Source organism: Otolemur garnettii, unplaced genomic scaffold (genome assembly GCF_000181295.1).
Source record: "Otolemur garnettii isolate 467f Iridium unplaced genomic scaffold, OtoGar3 scaffold00028, whole genome shotgun sequence".
Lineage (NCBI taxonomy): Eukaryota > Metazoa > Chordata > Mammalia > Primates > Galagidae > Otolemur > Otolemur garnettii.
In genome coordinates, this window is record NW_003852423.1 from 9,948,406 (window position 1) to 9,968,881 (window position 20,476).

At 38.1% G+C, this 20,476-nt stretch overlaps 2 protein-coding genes across 5 annotated transcripts in view; one reads left to right on the forward strand and one right to left on the reverse strand.

Moving 5' to 3' along the window:
- TAX1BP1 (Tax1 binding protein 1) overlaps positions 1–11,743 on the forward strand; it is a 101,982-nt gene extending 90,239 nt beyond the window's left edge. For 2 of the 4 annotated variants that reach the window (XM_003788536.2, XM_023512486.1), the window contains exons 15-18: positions 1,019–1,202; positions 1,550–1,698; positions 10,653–10,735; positions 11,332–11,573. In XM_003788536.2, the coding sequence (XP_003788584.1) occupies positions 1,019–1,202; positions 1,550–1,698; positions 10,653–10,735; positions 11,332–11,533 (618 nt within the window). In that variant the 3' untranslated portion in view covers positions 11,534–11,573. Of the gene's footprint in view, positions 1–1,018; positions 1,203–1,549; positions 1,699–10,652; positions 10,736–11,331 lie in introns of all 4 variants that reach the window. The other 2 variants (XM_012804368.2, XM_023512487.1) reach the window with 2 other exon arrangements.
- A 2,231-nt stretch (positions 11,744–13,974) lies between these two features.
- Positions 13,975–20,476, reverse strand: part of JAZF1 (JAZF zinc finger 1) — a 344,775-nt gene continuing 338,273 nt past the window's right edge. The window contains exon 5 of the mRNA XM_003788537.2: positions 13,975–16,369. Within this exon, the coding sequence (XP_003788585.1) occupies positions 16,193–16,369 (177 nt within the window). The 3' untranslated portion in view covers positions 13,975–16,192. The remainder of the gene's footprint in view (positions 16,370–20,476) is intronic.

The following is a 20,476-nucleotide window of genomic DNA, read 5'->3' on the forward strand; positions in this document are numbered from 1 at the left end:
CATATATATATATATATATATATATATATATTTGGCATCTCTTATAATGATCAGCCGCCCCCCTCCCCCTTTTTTAACGTGGTGGATTACATTGATTAGTTTTAGGATGTTAAACTTTGTATTCTTGTAATAAAATGCGTATGGGGTCATGATTTTTTAAAATTCTGTTTGGTTCGATTTTTTTTTTTTTTTGAGACAGAGTCTCACTATGTCACTCTCAGTAAAGTGCTATGGTGTCATAGCTCACAGCAACCTCAAACTCTTGGACTTAAGTGATTCTCTTGCTTCAGCCTCCCAAGTAGCTGGGACTATAGGCACCTGCCACAATGCCCAACTATTTTTTATTTTGTTGCAGATATCATTGTTTAGCTGGCTGGGTTCGAACCTGCCAGCCTTGGTATATGTGGCCGGTACCCTACCTACTGAGTTAAGGGCACTGCTCAGTTGGGTTTGATTTATTAGTAAGTTAACATTGGTATTTATGAAGGAAGAGGTTTATAGTTTTTTTGTGATGTCCTTGTTTGGTTTTGGTATCAGAATAATACTAGCCTTATAAAACAAGTTGGGAAATATTTCTTTCTCTATATTTTGAACAAGATTATACAGATTAGTTTTTTTTTAATGTTAAGTATTAGACTTCACTAGGGAAGCAATCTGTTGTTCTTTTTTTAAGAATTAAAACTAAAATGCAAGAGTCAGTTTCCCATAAATTAAATCTAAAGAAAGGGTGCTTTCTCATCAGTAAACTTGAAAGTACATTGGACTTTATCCTGCTTTCTGATTTTGTTATATGTGGAAGGTACATTTATGAGAAGTTGAATCACTTCTTGGCCTTTTGACTGAGAGCAAGTATAGTAATGAGAAGTTGAGAGCCAGCCTGTCCAGCTGGCTTCTAGCTGCATTCCAGCTGTGTAATAGGGAAATAATTTTATTGTTACATTTTGGCTAAATGTTTAATATTGCCTTTCTTATGAAGTATTTGGTTGCTTTGCTTATCTGTGTTTTTTGTTAATTTTAGGAAATAAAAGGGAGTGTAGAAAATCAGGCTGAAAGGAAAATGGAAGGTCAGCATTCCCAGAGTCCTCAGCAGGTCTTACAGTGTCTTAGCACGTGCCCTGAACAAAATGGTCACATTCCTGCACTGCCAAATGCACAGCCAGTTCTGCAATATGGTAATCCTTATGTGACACAGGAAACAAGAGGTCATTAAAGTATTTTTGATTTGGGGTTAGCTAAATCTGGAGGGGGATTTGTTAGTTTATATGTTCATGGAGAACTGCTAATATAATCAACTCTGAGAGAAACTTTGTGTAATTAGCAGTTTTCATGTTTAACACTGTAACTGGCCTCTTTCAGAGGTGATGCACATGAAATGAGTAGTCTGTTTGCTTATTATATACAGTTCACAATTTTAAAAATCAACTGGGTTAAAAACATTCATTTTTTAGGCACCAAAGTATGTGTTTATATTTTGCTTGTCATATCTATACATAGTGATGGTAATTGTAGTAATCGGTTTCACCCTATTCTTCCAAAATTTTTATTACAGATGGAGCAGATGGTGCTTTTTACCCAGATGAAATTCAAAGGCCTCCTGTGAGAGTCCCCTCTTGGGGACTGGAAGACAATGTTGTCTGCAGCCAGCCTGCTCGAAACCTTAGTCGGCCTGATGGCTTAGAAGACCCCGAGGATAGCAAAGTAAATTGAATTTCCCTTGTCCTGTCCATTTTATTTTCTGTCTGACTTAGAGAGTTAAGGGTGTGGCCATGTGAGTGGAAGGAGTGTCTGTACACTATTGCCTACTTGATTTTTGGAAAATGCTGCTTATATTTAAGTTTGAAAAATGTACCGATAGGCTTCAGGCTTATACTTTAGGATTTATATATTGAAGTAAAAGATTAAGTGCAGAGAATGATATCAGAATATTGTAGTTGCCAGGTAGTTAACTAAGTAACTTACTATATTCTTTTGAATGTAGATGTACTAGGCTGGAAAAAGCAAAGTGTTAATGATAGTATTATGCTTCAGTATACATTTTTTTAGTTTAGCATTTATATTCCACTTTAGATACGAGGTGGGAGTCTTTTATTATCCTTGCCAGAAAAAGAAGTGTCATTTAGTAGTTTTCTAAACTACGGAATAGTGCTCTTTTAGGCATCTTTAGTATTTATGTAGCATTTCTTATTCTCAGGCAGCAACACAATACTGATGATAGTTTGTGTAGCATGTCATTATTATTATTATTATTATTTTTTTAAGAGACAGAGTCTCGCTTAGTTGACCTAGGTGGAGTGCTGTGGCGTCACAGCTCATAACAACCTCCAGCTCTTGGGCATATGTGATTCTCTTGGTTCAGCCTCCTGAGCAGCTGAGACTATAGGCACCCGCCACAACATCCGGCTATTTTTTGTTGTTGTTGCTACAGTTTGTCTGGGGCGGGGCTTGAACCCACCAACCTCGGTATGTGGGACCAGCGCCTTACTCAATAAGCCACAGGTGCCGCTAGCATGTCATTATTTTTTAAATTCCGTTTAAGAGATTTCTTCACTGTTTAATAGGTAAGTTTGTTTCCTTAGAGTAGCTCTTTTTTGGATAATAGGCTCTTTTCATAGCAACTCTTTTTGGATTTCCTTGCATTGAGATGAATTTAAAGGAAATGTTTTATCGTGCTCTTTGCAAGTACAGTGGTATCATGACCTGTTTCTCATTTAATCTAGTTTGCTGCATTTAATTGCTATTAACCTTTGCAGAAACTGATCAGTGTTCAGACAGGCATGATTTTAGCCCTAGTGCTCAACACCCATAATGGAGAAAAATGTATTTCTCCCTCCTGCCTTTTGGCCTCCTGTGTCCATTACTGGGAATAATTAGGAAAACTGTCAGAACTTTTGTAGCCTATTTAAGGTCTAGAGTATCATCTTACTGCTTTTTCACACCTTTACTTCACATTTTGCATATTTAATCTGATCGTTCTTGGCACAGATGTTACATGTGACAAGCCCTTCTCTTCCCTAGTCATCTGCTTCAGTTTAATTAGCAGAATGTTCTTTCTGGTCCGTGTGCTCTGCCCTCCTGCAAACCCATGAGAAGTAGTGTTAGAGTCTTGTGCTCATTTGCTGACATCTTAGATTTAGTAATGAGAAGGAGGACTCTTAATATGCACACCTTTTGAGTAATTTTACTTTGTCATCAGAAGGTTTTTACAGTAGATAGAGTAATTTTAATGTACATTCAGAACTTAAAGAAATTCTTGTTGTTGCAAAATAAAAATCAACTTGTAAATAAAGTGTTTTAATCAGTAATTTTAGTAATAATTAGGAAAGTTGGAGTTGACCTCTTCTTTCAAATCTTTCTTTGCCCTGGGAGTGATTAACAGCCACAGGCCCCAGGACCTTTGAGTCAGGGTTAAGATGGCCTTTTCTTTCAGCTTATCCCATGCCTACACCTGCCATATCTCCTCCCTTCTGCACCAGAAACTGTGGTCAACTATCAGATCAAAAGTCTTTTTATGACTCCCGTTTATTTAATAATTGCAGTAACTTAGCATATCATAATTATGATAATGGTGATGGCAGCAAACATTTATCTCTCTTTGTCAGCTAAATTCTTTAGTATGGTAACTTATTCTTCACAGCAGTCCTGTGAGGTAGGAACTATCACTATTGCTATTTCATGGTGGAGGAAACCAGAAAGACATTAAGTAGCTTGCCCCAAATCAGACAGCTGGTAAGGGGAAAGATGAGACTGGAACATCAGATTGGAGCTGTAGAAGCTGTGGTCTTAACCACTTATCAAACACTAAACCAGAGACTCCCATACTTTCTTAGTTCTTGGTATCCTTGGGATGTATGATAGGTTATTATTTTTTTCACAGTACCCCATAAGCTAAAAGAATTACAGTAAATCCTCATTTAATGTTGTATATAAATTCCTAGACATACATATGCTTAAGTGAAATGACCTCTTAATAAAACTAATTCTTTCCCCCTCATCAGTGTCATGAGACAGTGTTGAAAGAAATGATGTTATTCGAGAACCGCTATAAGCTGTTTTGCTTAAAGTTGCAATTTCCAAGATATTTTCTATGATGTGATGTTAAGTGAGGACTTACAATAGCTATCAATTATTCTCTTTCCTAGTCAAACAAATTTAGTAACCATTTGAAAAATAGTACATATAAATTGAAAGAAAAGTTAATCTTCTTATTTTTTATTTACTAGTGGGATGTGTCTGATCATTGGCCACTATAACTTCTCAAGCCTTGTAATCAGAATGGACAAACCACCCTCATTACCTGTTTCACAGTGATTTCCACATGGCACTTGCTTTGTATCATAGCAGCCTCTAAAAACTCAGCTTCTCAAAGACATTGAAGAGGAATGTAGCATGATTGTTGACTACTGCCTGATAGACCCATCATACGTAGAGAGACTATTTTCAATTTATGACTGGTTATCATGACATAACCCTGTTATAAATTGAGGAGTATGTGTATTGCTTTTGCACTATCATAAAGTCAAACTACCTTTAGTTGGAGAACATCTTTGATTGTTTCTGTGTATTTCTGCAGATATGATGTCCTTAGAAAATTAAAATTATGTGCTACCTTTCAAAGCCAATTTTTGGAACTATGGTCTAAATCCTTGCTACTAAAAAAAAAAAAAGTGGCTTGTAGACCAGTAGTAGTGGTATCTGCTAGAAGTTTGTTGGAAATGCATGCTCTCCAGACCTACTTGAGCATCAAACTACTTAGCAAAGTCTTTAGGTGATCATATACTGATTAGAACGCACTGCTCTAAACTTCCTAACCTTACCATTCAAGCCTAAATTGTCCTCCCTTGATGCCTAGCCTCCTTTCCAGTTAGTTGTTCTCATGCCTTAGCTAAGTGTTTTCCTTCTACCATTGTCCCTCCCCCTGTTTCTGAAAGACTTAAGATTCAGATGTTTTATTAGGATGTGGTTATGTTTGCAGCTTTCCACATGAGTCCTTCACTATGCACCCACAAGCTGAAGACAATTTTTGCTGATACACATTTTTTTAATTACTGCTGAGTTTTTACCTTTTATTCTCAGAAGTGTCTGTGGTTCTAAATAGTTCTGTGAGGTCGGGCACGGTGGCTCAGACCTGTAATCCTAGCATTCTGGGAGGCTGAGGTGGGCAGATTGCTTAAGCTCACAAGTTCGAGACCATCCTGAGCAAGAGCAAAACTCCGTCTCTAAAAATAGATGGGCCTTGTGGCGGGCACACAGCTATAAGGGAGGCTGAGACAAGGGAATCGCTTGAGCCTAAGAGTTTGAGGTTGCTGTGAGCTGTGACACCATAGCACTCTACCAAGGGCGACAAAGTCAGACTCTGTCACAAAAAATAAAATAAATAAATAAATAAACGAAAGTTCTGTGATGCCAAAATTTTTGAGAACCACTGTTTGGGAGAGTCAAGGACTGTTTTCTATTTGTCATAGTATATCATTTAAGTTTTTTGCCCTTTTCAAATTTGCCATTTTTCATTTATTGTCTTTTTTTTTTTTTTTTTTTTGAGACAGTATCACTATGTCACCCTCAGTAGAGAGCTATAGCATCATAGCTCACGCAATGTCAAACTCTTGGACTTAAATGATTCTCTTGCCTCAGCCTCCCAAGTAGCTGGCATTATAGGCACCCGCCGCAACATCTGGCTATTTTTTTGTCGTAGTTGTCATTATTGTTAGGACGTCTGGGCTAGGTTCAAACCCTCCAGCCCCAGTGCATGTGGCTGGCGCCCTAACTGTTGAGCTATGGGCACTTCAGCCTCATATATTGTCTTTTTAAAGTTTTACTTTAATAAGTTTTCTGTTTATAAAAATAATATATGATTATTATATATTTTATATATAATTTATATATAAACTATTTATATATAAATATAATAAATTTATTTTTATCGAATATCAGGACAAAGCAATGGGAAAAGAATCATCTTTGGAACAAATAGTGCTGGGAAAAGTGTATATTGAACCTGATGGAGGAATGAAATTAGACCCCTGCCTCATACTATAATACAAAAATTAAATTGGACCTAAATGTAAGGGCTAACCTATAAATCTCAAAATGTAGAAGTAAGTCTTTGTGATCTTAGATTACACAGTGCTTTCTTAGGTACGATACCAAAAGAAACAGATACTGGTTGAGTGTTCCTTATCCAAAATTCTTAGGGGCAGAAGTACTTTGGATTTCAGATTTTAGAATATTTGCATTATACTTACTGGTTGAGCTATCCTTAAACTGAACATCTGAAATGCTTTAGTAAACATTTTCTTTGAGTCCCATGCTAGCACTCAAAAGGTTTTGGACTTTGGACTGGGTGTTGTAATCCTAGCATTCTGGGACACTGGAGCATGTGAACTACTACTTGAGCTCAAGAGTTCAAGGCCAGCCTGAGTAAATGTGAGACCCTGTCTCTATTAAAAATGGAAAAACTAGCTGGGCTTTGTGGCAGGAGCCTATAGTTCCAGCTAGTTGGGAGGCCGAGGCAGGAGAATCTCTTGAACCTAGGAGTTTGAGGTTGCTCTGAGCTTAGGTTGATGCCGTGGCATTCTAGCTTTGGGTTAACAGAATGAGAGTCTGTAAATAAATAAAATTTGCTGTTAAATCCTTTTGAGTTTGAAGCATTCAGTGCTGAAACTGATAATTTTTGAGTGGAACTCTTTCTAAAATAAAATCAGTAACAGAGTATAACATCATAATAGGGTTATCTCTGCCAGATTATATATGGCTTAGAAAAACAAAAATTGCACTTGCTTTTTTTTTTTCCACTTTAGGTGTTTAATCAGCAGGGTTAACATGTCTGAAAGGTTGAGTTTGGCACCTTGGCTATGAACTCTACTGTTAAGTGATTTGTGAAAGAGTAAATTGATTTAAATTTTATAAAACAGGGGAAGGAGGTTATGAGATACTTCTATTTTTGGCTCCTAGAAAGTTGATTTTATTTTAAATATTTGTTATTAAGAATTTTAAAATGCAGAATATCAAGATGTGCCCTATTTTGTCTCTTGTAATTAATTTCTGCAGGGTTTCACAGTTTTGAATTTTTAAAAAAATGACAAATTTCGCTCATTATCTCTACTACTATTTTATAGTCATTAAAGTTCAGTGTTTTAAATATTATTTCTGAAAGGCCTAAATCCGAGATCTAAAGTAACCTGATATAGAATCAAAATTTACTGTCCTAAGTACTGAGCTTAGCAGATTCAACTGTTGTATCATCTCCTTTCATTATACAAATTTAAAAACTGTCTGGAGTTTAGTTATTTAAATATTTAATTTTTGAAGTAGGTAAAGAGTATTTGTGTTTTATCCTCCAGTTTCTCAACCCTCTATTAGGTTATCTGTCATGTTTCTTTTTGCTAACTCATATCTTACAGGAATCATATGGAAACAAAAACATTTTCTCAAAAAGTTAAAAAAAATTTTTCTCATGTGATGAATGTGGAGGAAAAAACCTCTTAACTCCTTTTACCTTTCATGGGGGGAAATTGATAGCCAATAACTAGTTTATTTGCTCACTTTGCATTTCACACTATATATACTTTTTGGGTCCTCTTCCTGTGACACACTAGACTAGCTCACTAATAACAGCTCTGTAGCAAGCAAGCATAACCACCCAGGAACATAAGGATTTTCATCAGTGCCTATACCTTCCTTATACCTGCTTCTGTGCTATTAGATCATGGCATGAACGCAGCTGAAAGCTGAGAGGAAAGCAGATGGGCAATTTAGATGATGTGGCTGAATTCAGGGTTTAGATTCTGTGTTTGGCTGTTGACGTAGCAATGTACAGATCTCTAAAAAGTGATCAGTAGAATAGAGGTATGGGATTCTAAGTCATTAAGATGATTTCTTTCTGATTATGAATTTTGTTCCACTAGGGCAGCAGTTCTCAACCTGTGAGTCAGGACGACCCCTTTGTAACAATGAAAATACATCCTGCATGTCAGATATTTACATTATGATTCATAACAGTAGCAAAGTTACAGTTATGAAGTAGCAACGAAAATAATTTTATGGTTGGGGGTCACCACAACATGAGGAACTGTATTAAAGGGTTGAGGTATTAGGAAGGTTGAGAGCTGCTGCTCTATGGTTTTGAGGCTTGTATTCATTATTTGGTTTTGCTTTAACATATTTTATTTTTGCAATTTTTTTGGCCAGGGCTGGGTTTGAACTGGCTACTGCCAGCATATGGGACCAGCGCCCTACTCCTTTGAGCCACAGGCGCTGCCCTAACATTTGTTTTTTAGTTGAATTTGCCGGTGTGTGCCCAAGAACATACACATACAAACTCAGACATAGCTTTATTTTCCTTTAATTAGGATTTCTGTATATCATGTCATGGATGTATCTTGTAAAGAGACTTGTATTTTCTTGCAAATTAACAGTTACATGTATTTTTTATTTAGGCCATTAAATATGAAATGTCCAATTGTAAATAGAAAATTTATTATATCTCAAGCAGTACAATTAATCAAAGTATGCACCTAAACTATTGATAGCTTTACCATCTTAATTTTTTTTTGGGAGAAAAAAATCTCACTCTGGCACCCTGACTAGAGTGTTGTAGCAGTACAGCTCATGGCAACCCCCAGTTCTTGGGTTTAAACAGTCCTCTTGCCTCAGGTTTTCTTCTTTTATGAAGCCTGGAGAGCAAGTGGCAATGAAATTGCACAAGGTGTTTTCTAAAGCTTGTTGAGAATTAAAGATTTTTCCTTTTAAGAAGTGGTTGAAAGCCTAGAAGTGGTAGTCAGTTGGCACACGGTCTGGTGAATATCATGGGTGACAGAGTTTCCAAGTCCGACTTCTGTAGTTAGAGCAGTGTTTTGTTTTGTTTTGTTTTTTAAAGAGACAGAATCTCACTTTGTTGCCCTCAGTAGAGTGCTGTGGTATCACAGCTTGCAGCAACCTCAAGCTCTAGGGCTTAAGCGATTCTCTTGCCTCAGCCTCCCGAGTAGCTGGGACTATAGGCGCCCACCACAGTGCCTGGCTATTTTTTGTTGTTGTTGCAGTTTGGCCAGGGCCGGGTTCGAACCTGTCACCCTTGGTAATATGGGGTTGGCACCCTACTCACCGAGCCACAGGCACTACCCCTAGAGCAGTGTTGTTTCTGCATCGTGGTTGAAGGTTGTCCCTACAGAAGGATTGGCCTGTGTCTCTTGGCCAATCTTGGCTGCTTAATCGCAAGCATCCTCATCATGCCATCCAGTTAGTTGCAGTAGACATATTCTGTAATTGATTTCATGAAACTGGTCCACCAAATAGATACCATTAGCTTTTCTTGATGTATTTTTGGTTATCCATCCATTGTGCCAAATGCTTGTGATTGTCAAAAAGAATTAATTTTTCATCACATATAACAATATAGTGTAGATGGTTTGACTTTATGCCATGACAGCAAAGAGAGGCAAACTTTGAGATAATTTCTCTTCTGATGCTTGTTTAATTCATGCAGAATCCAGCTATCTAGCCTCTTTACCAGCCAATTTATTTCAAATGGTCCAATGTTATTGGAATAGTAAGGTTGAACCCAGCTGCTAAATCACCCATATGTCAAGATGGACTCACTGCCCCTACGACTTTCAACTCATCATTATCCACCTTGGTCTCAGGCACCCATGCTACTCATTTTCAAGATTAAAATCACCAGAAAGGAGCTTCTCAAACTATCAGTGTGCTATACGTTCATTAGCTTTATCCTTCCCAAACACTTCCTTGATATTTTGAGCTGTCTGCTACATTTGGTCCCATGGTATAACTCATATTTGAAAGTAACAACAAATTTTTCACTTATGCATGATTTCATAAAAATTGCTGTAAGAAAAATTAGATAATCGCAAGTCAAAAAATGCATTTGAAAGAATGAGGACAAACTTTCACAATAAAAATGTCGAAATGTCAGAGGTATCAGCTGTAAAACAGTACTTAGGGAAATCGGACATTTCATACTTAATAAGTTAAATTAAATGAGAATAATTGAACAATAATGCAGTCTTAAGGTGTTTGTGAAAGTGGTCATCGTCTATAGAATGACTTTTTTTTAAAGTCAGTGAAGTTACCTATATACATATGTAGATTTGAAACATTCTGCTCTCTGCTTCATTTATACACACAGGTGTGGTGTGTGTGTATTCCAGTGAGCACTGCTTTTTATTTCAAGGTCAGACTGTTAGTCTGTAGTAAATTACTCTGTGAAGTTCACTTTCAAACATATTTAAAAGTCTAATTAAATGACAGTTGAGATAAAAGTGGCTTATAATCCCGCTTATAATCCTAGTACTCTGGGAAGCCGAGGTGGATGAATTGCTTGAGCTCAGCAGTTTGAGACCAGCCTGAGCCAGAGTGAGACACCCCCACCCCCACCCCCACCTCTAAAAGTAGCCAGGTGTTGTGGCGGGTGCCTAGTCCCAGTTACTTGGGAGGCTGAGGCAAGAAGATTGCTTGAGTCCAAGAGTGTGAGGTTGCTGTGAGCCAGGATGTATGATTCCATGGTACTCTTCGAAGGGTGACTGAGACTCTCAAAAAAAAAAAAAAAAAAATTTTTTTTCCTTGAAGTATAATCTTCCTTTATAATGTCAATTTATATTTGGTTTTATTTAAAAGTTGCAAAATTGTTTTTTCCCTAGGAAGATGAGAATGTGCCTACGGCTCCTGATCTTCCAAGTCAGCATTTACGTGGCCATGGGACAGGCTTTTGCTTTGATTCCAGGTAATTTTTCTGTTTTAGAATTTGGATTATATAGTCCAGTGGTTCTGAAAGTGTAGTCCCTGGGAATTTGTTAGGAATGTAAATGCTTAGGGCGTGGCTTCCTGAACCAGAAACTCCAGGTGTTAGGGTCCAGTAATATACAGATGTGTTTTATTAGCATGTCCTTGGCTGATTCTGATGTATGGAATCCTTTGAGATCTTTTGTTTTAGCACCGTCAGGAACATATGAGTTGTATTTATTATTATTTTACAAAAAACATTTTCTGTTAGTTAACAATTGAAGAACTCTCGACACTAAGACTTATTTCACATAATGCAATTGGATTAGGGGATTTTAATGGGGGAAAAGTGTCTTTTATTGTCAACCTAATTATAAAACTAAATTTAGAGGCTTTACAAATGGGCTATTCAGTTGTTTACAGCAAGCATTTAGAAGCAGAAAAAGAGGTTATTGGAGTAACTATAGATTTTGAAGGTAAATTGTTTAGTATGAATATCAGCTAACTAGATAAATGTAACTTTGTTTATATATTGAGAATTACTGTTACAAATTTATTAGATAATATGTAATTCTTTCATTTTCCTTTCTCCTCAAGCTTTGATGTTCACAAGAAGTGTCCCCTCTGTGAATTAATGTTCCCTCCCAACTATGATCAGAGCAAGTTTGAAGAACATGTTGAAAGTCACTGGAAGGTGTGCCCAATGTGCAGCGAGCAGTTCCCTCCTGATTATGACCAGCAGGGGTTTGAAAGGCATGTTCAGACCCATTTTGATCAGAATGTTCTAAATTTTGACTAGTTACTTTTTATTTTGAATTAAGATAGTTTAGCAGTTAACCCCCCCCCAAAAATCATCTCAAATAGACCAGTGAGGAGACCACACACATCACTTTCACCTACTCTTTATTATACTTTCTGACCAAGAGCTACTTTTGAGTTTGGTGTTAACTAGAGTCAGGGTTAATCTTTGGCTTATCAATAAATATAATTTTAACCTGTGTTACTCTTACCTGCTTTGAGAAAAGTTCTTGTGTGTTTATTATCTTTATTTATTCCCATGTTTGCAAAATTGTGTAAGGGATACAGGAATTATTTTAATTAGTGCTCTGAAAATATGTATTAGTGTACTAGATTCTTCAGAATATTCAGTTTCTGTTTAATTTGAGCATGACTACTAAGTATTATGTAATAAAAATCATTTATCACTAACAGCTGTGTGAAGTAATTCTTTGAGTATAGAAAGTTCCATTAAAACTCATGAATGATAGTTTTTTAATCTTTAGAAATGGAACTGCATGGGCTCAGTGCCCATAGCTCAGTGGCTAGGGCACTGACCACATATACCAGTGCTGGTGGGTTCGAACCCTGCCCAGGCCTGCTAAACAACAATGATAACTACAACAAGAACAAAAAGAAAATAGCTGGGTGTTGTGGCAGTTGCCTTGTAGTCCCAGCTACTTGGGAGGCTGAGGCAAGAGAACCGCTTAAGCCCAAGAGTTTGAGGTTGCTGTGAGCTGTGATGCCATGGCACTCCACTGAGGGTGATATAGTGAGACTGGAACTGACATTAGTATAGAGTAGAATCATATGCTTGCAGATATCCTTTTTGTATGTGAAATGTTGCCTTTAGGATTTAATGGAAAACATTTTGTTAATTGCAGGGCAAAAAATTTGATAACCTAAATGATTATTTTTAAACCAGCTTCAAGTTGTATTTATACCTAATAGGAAAATGGAACATGGTATATTCAGTATAATTATTTTCATATTGAATGATTTCATTAACAGTGATGTTTGTGGCATTAAATCATGGTGTATGTATTAGTATCTTTCACATTTTCCTGATGAGTATATACATTTGAAATGTTCTCAGTGATTAAAAATATAATGCATAAGCCCAAAACAAAGTAATATTTGAGTTAATGTCTCTGCTGTATAGTGCTCTCATTAACATTAAAGAAGACACATTTTCAGAGGTCTGTAATATCACTGTTGTCAAATTTATTTGCCATAGTTTTTCATTAACCTAGACTCTTGAGCATATTTTGGGGGGTTGAGCCTTTAAAAGTACTTCTAAACTGTATTCCTTTACTTTTATAAAAATGTATGTATTGAGTTTAAAATCAACTGTTGATTTTGTTGCTTTTATAGATAGATGTATTTTGATTCTGAGGAAACTAGCTATTTAAGATGTTTATCTAATACTTACAGACCTGGTGGTATTTTTGGGTGCCATATGTGAACTATGTACAGGGACTGATAAGATCATGAACTTATCCTAGAAAAAGTGCTACATACCTCATTGCTGAATATTGCTGCAGTCACCTTTGATGACCAGCTGTTGTCATATGAGGTCTGACAGTTAAGTTCACAGACTTGCCACTGTGCACTTATGTTGGTAAGGTCCACAGCTTATCAGTGTCTCAACTGTGCTCATATGGACATGTGGTGATCAGTTGTTGCTTGTTTTGTGTGCTGTAGGACAACAGCTCTGATGGTCATTCCAGAAAAGAGAGTTCCAAAGTAGCTTGGAAAGATGGACTAGGCGCTGTTGTTGGTGAATGGTCACTTAAAAGGTGACCATAGTGATACTCAGCAGTGAGGTATGTAGCACTTTTTCTAGGATGAGTTCACGAACTTGTCAGGCCTCATACCTTATCATGTCATGTTTGTAGAAGCAGAATTTGTGTATTTTGGAATCTGTTAAAAAGTTTTTGAGTCTAGGACATCCAGATGCTAGCTCTTAGTACATGCCAGTCCTAGGAGGCAGTAGCATTGATGACTCCGTCCTGGTAGGCTGTTATCACCAGAATACATTCAAGTAAGATAGGAACTTTTTTTTTTTTGGTTGCAGTTAATAACTATGGACCATGTTAACCTAAAAGTATCTCTTGATTATTACTATTAAGAGAAATGAAACTGTTGTCTTACCAGCATAGAACTTTTTTTTTTTTTTGGGCTGGGGCTGGGTTTGAACTGGCAACTTCCAGCATATGGGGCTGGCGCCCTACTCCTTCGAGCCACAAGTGCCACCCAGCAGCATAGAACTTTTTTTTTTATAAATAGTTACCAGGGTTAAGGAAACTGGAAAAATAATGCAGTCTAAGTAAAAGCTTAAGGGAACAAAATCTGTTACAGTCCGAGAACAAAGCACCAAATGAAGATGTTATTCAGTGTTTCCATGGTAAAGTTAATGCTGTTCTCATAATGGACAATAAGGAAAATAAAGAGCCATGTTTATTTTGGGTCAGAGGCAGTTTATTTTAAATTGATTTCATTACATTTATAAGCAGCTTTTCTTGACAGAAATTTTGATAAAGTTGCCTTCAGTTCTAAAACAAACCTCTGTTGCTTTCAAACTTAATGTGCTCTGTCCCCAACAAAACATATGAAAATATAATTTAAAGCACAGTTTTCACAGACACAGTACAATACATTCACTATACACGGTATAATAAAATATTCCCATCCTTACCTGTTTAGTAATACTGTCACAATGAATAAGTAAATAGAAATTGGAATTTGCTTTATTATTGAAAGAAATTTAACATGCACAATGACTATTTTATGACTGTTTAGCTGATGAACTACTGATCCAGCCTGCAGTTTCTTGCACTAGAAGGAGCGAAGCTAAATAATTGCTGGCCTAAAAATTTTTTTAATCAATTGTAGGTAGATAAGAAATAGCCAAGTAGGGCCTTCTTATGCACCAACTAGTTGCTTTTCATGTCTGGATCACCCTCTTAAACATAGGATAACACTGTATATCCAGAACCAAGACCATACTCTTCAGAGATCTGAGGAAATATTTAGAGGGCAGTGTCTTTATAAATACTTTAATATCCCTCATTATGAGGGATTTAGAGCTTAGGAATATTAGAAGCTTACTCATCTGGCTAACACAATTGTCATCCTTTGAAAATGTGTGAAAACTGAGGAGGGACCCTTGCTTCCCAGCTAATGTAATATTTCATCCAGTGGGAACATGGGAAGAAACGTATTTTATGAGCAATTTGAGTTGCTTTTCACCAGGTTGTTCTGTGGGGCAGTTAGCTGTCTCAAAGCAATTTTTATTGCATAATTAGGCAACTGGTAAACTCTTGTGTTCAAGGAATAGCACTTGGGAGAAAAGAACACTCAAGGCATGATGGTACTGTCGGTGAGGAAAAACTTCAGGAATGGTCCAGATGTAGGTTACTCTAAATGGTCGTATTAGTCACTCTTTTCTTTGACCACCTGCTGCAAGAAGCACTTAATTGTCAATAAGGCTCATTTTCGTATTTCAGCAAAATGTTTATAAAGCTAAACAGACATTTCTGATAAGAATGTAGACGTCTACAGTGTGATGAGGAAAGTGCCTTTTAAAAAAGTCTCGGAAACAAAATGAGCACGAAGAGGCAATTGGGGGTCTTAACAGAAATGTTCTCTTTGAAACATGCTTAGAATTTTCATTCTGAATTGCAACCCACAGGTTTGGTAGGGCAGCAGCTGCAAGAATTGGCAACACATAAACATTAACTTGTTGGCAATAGAGAACTACAAAGTGCTTTAAAACCTCATCCGAAGGTAAAGATAGAACTAAATTTCACACACACAGACTTTGCACTGAAAAGTATATTTCAATGTGTTCTAACAGATTTCAGGGAAATGCATTTCACTCAACTGGTATCTTGGTCCACAAATATCAATAGGCATAAATTGAATCCCTTGCACCAGGCACTCCAACAAATGTGTTAATGAATGAACTGAATAGACTATTTTGTACAAAAAATGCCACTTAAAACAGTGAAATGATTGGTAAGTCAGATGGCAAGATTTTTCAACTTTTTAAAGGGCAAAAGGACTTGCAGGATAATATAAAACACAGAAAGCACACCTTTCATGTATGTTATTTAAATATGAAAATATTTTTAGCATATTATGTTAAACATTTTTTCTTATTTATATTTCCATTACCTAAAGTCTTTCTACTCACAAATACTAACTCCATTATGTAAGGCATGGTAACCAGTTTGATAATGAAGGTATTTTGGTTTTGAACAAATGTGAGTTGATGTGTTGAAAAACTTCAATCACATTACAATCTTGAAAAAAAAAATCTCAGTGCCAGCCCCTCCTCCCCCCCAGTTGATACCACTGCAGTACAACTAAACAATATGCAACATGCCCTCAATTTTATTTTGTTTTGGGGGAAATGTGCTGAAGAACCTAGAGCTTTTTTTTGTTTAGCACCTTATATCAAAGTAATGAAAATAGGTATGATGATTACATGTGCAAATGTACAAAATCATTAACTCTACAAAGATACATCATTCCAAAATTACAGAAAAAATTTAAAGCATGCATTTTAATTCTTTTTCTTTAAAGGGTTGCCGAATGCTTCCCCTGAAAAAAGGTGGCTGTTTTCAAAATTAGCAACTGCTGGTGAGGATTTCTTGGCACAGTTATGACCAGCATGTTATTGCTGCATCTTCCTGATAATCTCAGCCGACACCGGGGGATGGAAATTGATTGTGTGGTGCCGCAGGCCCTGAGCTGTCTTGTAACTCTTCCCGCATCGGCATTTGAATGGTTTGCGGACACGTATCTGTGTTCTGTGGCCATTCTTAGCGTGGTACTTTATGCCATTCACATTCTGTGGAGAAGACAAAAGTATTTTATATTAGAGTGAAAGAGTATGTCAAACTTGGGGATATGGATGGACAGTCAAGGTTTTGCAAGGATTCTATTGTGGCCCTTAAAGGGCTATCTGGTGAGTCACAAACAGCTGACACAGGGAAATTCTTTTTTTTTTTTTTTGAGACAGAGCCTCAAGCTGTCCCCCTGGGTAGAGTGCCGTGGCATTACAGCTCACAGCAACCTCCAACTCCTGGGCTCAAGCGAGTCTCCTGCCTCAGCCTCCCAAGTAGCTGGGACTACAGGCGCCCACCACAATGCCCGGCTATTTTTTGGTTGCAGCCATCGTTATTTAGCAGGCCTGGGCTGGATTTGAACCCGCCACCTTAGGTGTATGTGGCTGGCACCTTAGCCACTTTAGCCACAGGTGCCGAGCCTTCTTTTTTTTTAAAGTAAACTTTTTTTTGTTTTTTGAGACAGAGCTTCTAGCCCTTGCCCTGGGTAGAGTGCTGTGGTATCACAGCTCACAGTAACCTCCAACTCCTGGGCTCAAGCGATTCTCCTGCCTCTGCCTCCCAAGTAGCTGGGACTACAGGTGCCTGTCACAATGCCCAGCTATTTTTTTTTTGGTTGCAGCCGACACTGTTGTTTGGCGGGCCTGGACCCAGGCTGGATTCAAATCCACCAGCTCAGGTGTATGTGGCTGGCACCTTATCTGTTGAGCCACAGGTGCGAGCCGACACAGGGATGGATATTCAAACATACCTCAATTATTATGAAAATGTTGATTTCAAATTTTACATAATATATATTTAAGACTCAGACTGTATTAAGAAATTAAATAGGCACAGTTCTCTCTGTCTAGAACTTTGTTTCCTCTCCGAATTGTTTTTTCCCCACTCTTGAGGAAAGTTAACAGCAAACAATTTTATGAAAATATCCTTAGGATGACTAACAAAAATTTTAAAGAAAGAATGAGGGCAAATTTCAATTTAAGGCTAATATTAAATTTATTTGGAACTTATCACAGTTGTCTCGAAGTAAGACATAACAGTTCCTTACCCCACTTTACTCAGAATTTTTGTCCATATTTTCCCTCTGCATTAAGCCACCATCTCTGATGCACTAGGCCCTCTTAAGTATTGCAATCAAGTTTTAGGTTATTCATATGTTAGTCTTAATAACAAAACACTAAGACTGGGTTTCCTTAGCAGCTAGATGCTAAAGTTGTCAAAATGCTTTCTGGATTTCTGTGAATTGGTTTTGCTACCTCAGTAGCATATTCTATGTAAGACTCTATTCTTAGATTTATTCTACAGATTTAAACAGTATCGCTCATCCCAATTCCATGGTGAGGAAACAGACTCAGGGTATTAAGCTGTGGAAGAGCACAGGTCTTAATTTCCATGACAGCTTGGAAATGGCAGACTGAAAAGTAAGGAACAGAGAAGAAACATGCAGTAGTTGAACACAGATCACCAGAAGAATGAACTGTTTTCTGAAATACTACTTAATCTGATCACACTGGGTCCAGCTCCCTGCCCAACTAAAGGATTCCAGCATAGTCTTTTCCCCACACTTCATAAAGTACCTTCAAAAGAGCTTTCAAGAGGGCATACAGTAGGAGATTCTCAAATTTTTATGAACGAATGAATCTGTTAGAACAGTGTTTTCTAAGCACATGCCTCACTATTTGGGCAGAAGTTGGGAGGGTTGCTATCAAAAACTGGTGATTATTACTATTCCATTTCTCCCTCAGAGATCTGCAGTGTACAGTTAACAGTCCTTTGGTAGAGAACCCTGCTTGACTTAGTTGAATGCCAGGGGAGCCCAGTAGCCACTAGAAGGCTCTGGGCCGTCTGCAAGTGCAGCCTTGTGCTTCCTGCATCATGTGGGGCGAGGAAGCACCTTGCTGCTCTTGTTGAGAGCCATGTTCAGAGGTTGCTGAAGCAGGAGATGGGGGGACAGTGGCAGGCGCACAACTGAGCTGTTAGGTAGACATTCCACATCAGTCGCCTGGCTGGCCCAAGCTGTCAGCTGAACCCCTGGCACAGGTGTGAAGAGGCCAATGTAGCCCAAGTGTGAGCCTTCAGATGACTCTGGCCATGGCTGGCGTCTTAAAGCAACTGTACCACCTTGCTGAGCCAGGCAAACCACACAACTGGGAAATATAATTGTTTTAAATTGTGTGTGTGAGAGAAATAGTTTTCTGACTGTCAGACTTCCAACTTTAATATGGTAGCTAACAAATGCTAGCAATGGTCATCTGTCTGCTTAATATCCCGTTTATTAGCTCAGTGAACATTCAGTGAGCGCCTAGTGAAGGCCTGTTTCTGCAGAGGAAGTTACTTAAACATTTCATGTCCCCATTTTCACAGGGAACTTGTTGTAAGATGGATTGTTAAGAATACAGCTACCTCTGAGCCGAACCACTCACACCTCTGAAAATGGGAGACTAAAAATAAAAACCAGTAACCTAGAAGCAAAAGGCAACTCGGGCAGCATCAGGGCTTAGACACTTCATCGAGGCCTGAATGTTTTTTAACTAATTAGTTTGAAACCAGATTATTGCTAAAGACACAAGAAGCCAGTCCAATGTAAAACCTGACCGGTTGTTGACAAGGAGGACAAGCCAGAGTTGAGGTGATTCCAGCAGGCGCTGAGGCTTGTTCCAGATTCTCTATAAACATTATGCTGTGTGTCTCATTATTCTGTGAGACTGTGAGGAAAACACAGCCAACTCCATATATACAAGCAGCTTACTCGGGAAAAATTAGAAAGCTAGTCGCACATTTAGAAACACGGTATTTCCAGAGTCAGCCAAATGTTAGTGGGGTATCCTTATTGCAACTGTTAATACAAGGTCAAGTCAGATTATTAAAAGATTTCCTCAAGCTATCCATTCAGTTATAGGTAATGCAACTACTTCTTGAAAAGAGTAGAGAAGTTCTATAAAGATCCACTAGTTTCCTTTTTTTTTTGAGAGACAGAATCTCACTTTGTCACCCTTGGTAGAGTGCTGTGGCGTAACAGCTCACAGCAACCTCCAGCTCCTGGGCTTAGGCAATTCTCTTGCTTCAGCCTCCCGAGAAACTGGGACTACAGACACGCCACAACGCCCGGCTATTTTTTTTATTGCAGTTTGTCTGGGGCTGGATTTGAACCTGCCACCCGAGCGCGGTACATGAGGCCAGTGTCCTATTCACTGAGCCATAGGTGCTGCCCCCCGCCCCCTTTTTTTTTGAGACAGAATCTCAAGCTGCTGCCCTGGGTACAGTGCCATGGTGTCACAGCTCATAGCAACCTCTAACTCTTGGGCTTAAGCAATTGTCTTGCCTCAGCCTCCCAAGTAGCTGGGACTACAGGTGCCCACCACAACGCCTAGCTATGAAATTCCTTTTTTCATCATTATTTTATTTTGAGACAGTTTCACTATGTCACCCTCGGTAGAGTGCTGTGTTGTGGCATCACAGCTCAGAGCAACCTCAAACTCTTGGGCTCCAGTGATTCTCTTGCCTCAGCCTCCCTTTTAGCTGGGACTACAGGAGCCCACCACAACACCTGGCTACTTTTTATTATTGTTGTTTGTTTATTTAGTAGGTTTAGGTTTAGGGTCAAACACTCCATCCAGCCCTGGTGCATGTGGTCAGTGCCCTAACCGCTGAGCTATAGGCACCGAGCCTCCGCTGAAGTTTCTCATTGTATCAAAATGTTAATAACATAAATAATGGCAGGCAACCTAAAACCTCAAATTCTCTGGTCTTAGAAAAGAGAAATGAAATTAAGCTTCAAAAGGGCAAGGAATGTCACTAACACTGAGTAAGAATTTATCACATTGGTAATTGATGTCAACTGCCTTATTCAATGTTTATCTGTAGACACCCAGAGAAGGTGACTTGCCCAAGATCACATGGTTGGTAAATGACAGAACTGGAATGGGAACCCCAAGATGTCTGATTCCACAGTCCCTATTTCCTCATTTAGCCTCATAAAGTGTTAGGTACATGTTAGTTAGAACGACCAGCTGGTAGTCTTCAAAAAATCTTACCAGCTAGGAAAGATTGGGATACTAAGTTTAGAACAGTAATTGTCAAGTGGTGTGTCAGAGTTTTTTTTTTTTTTTTTT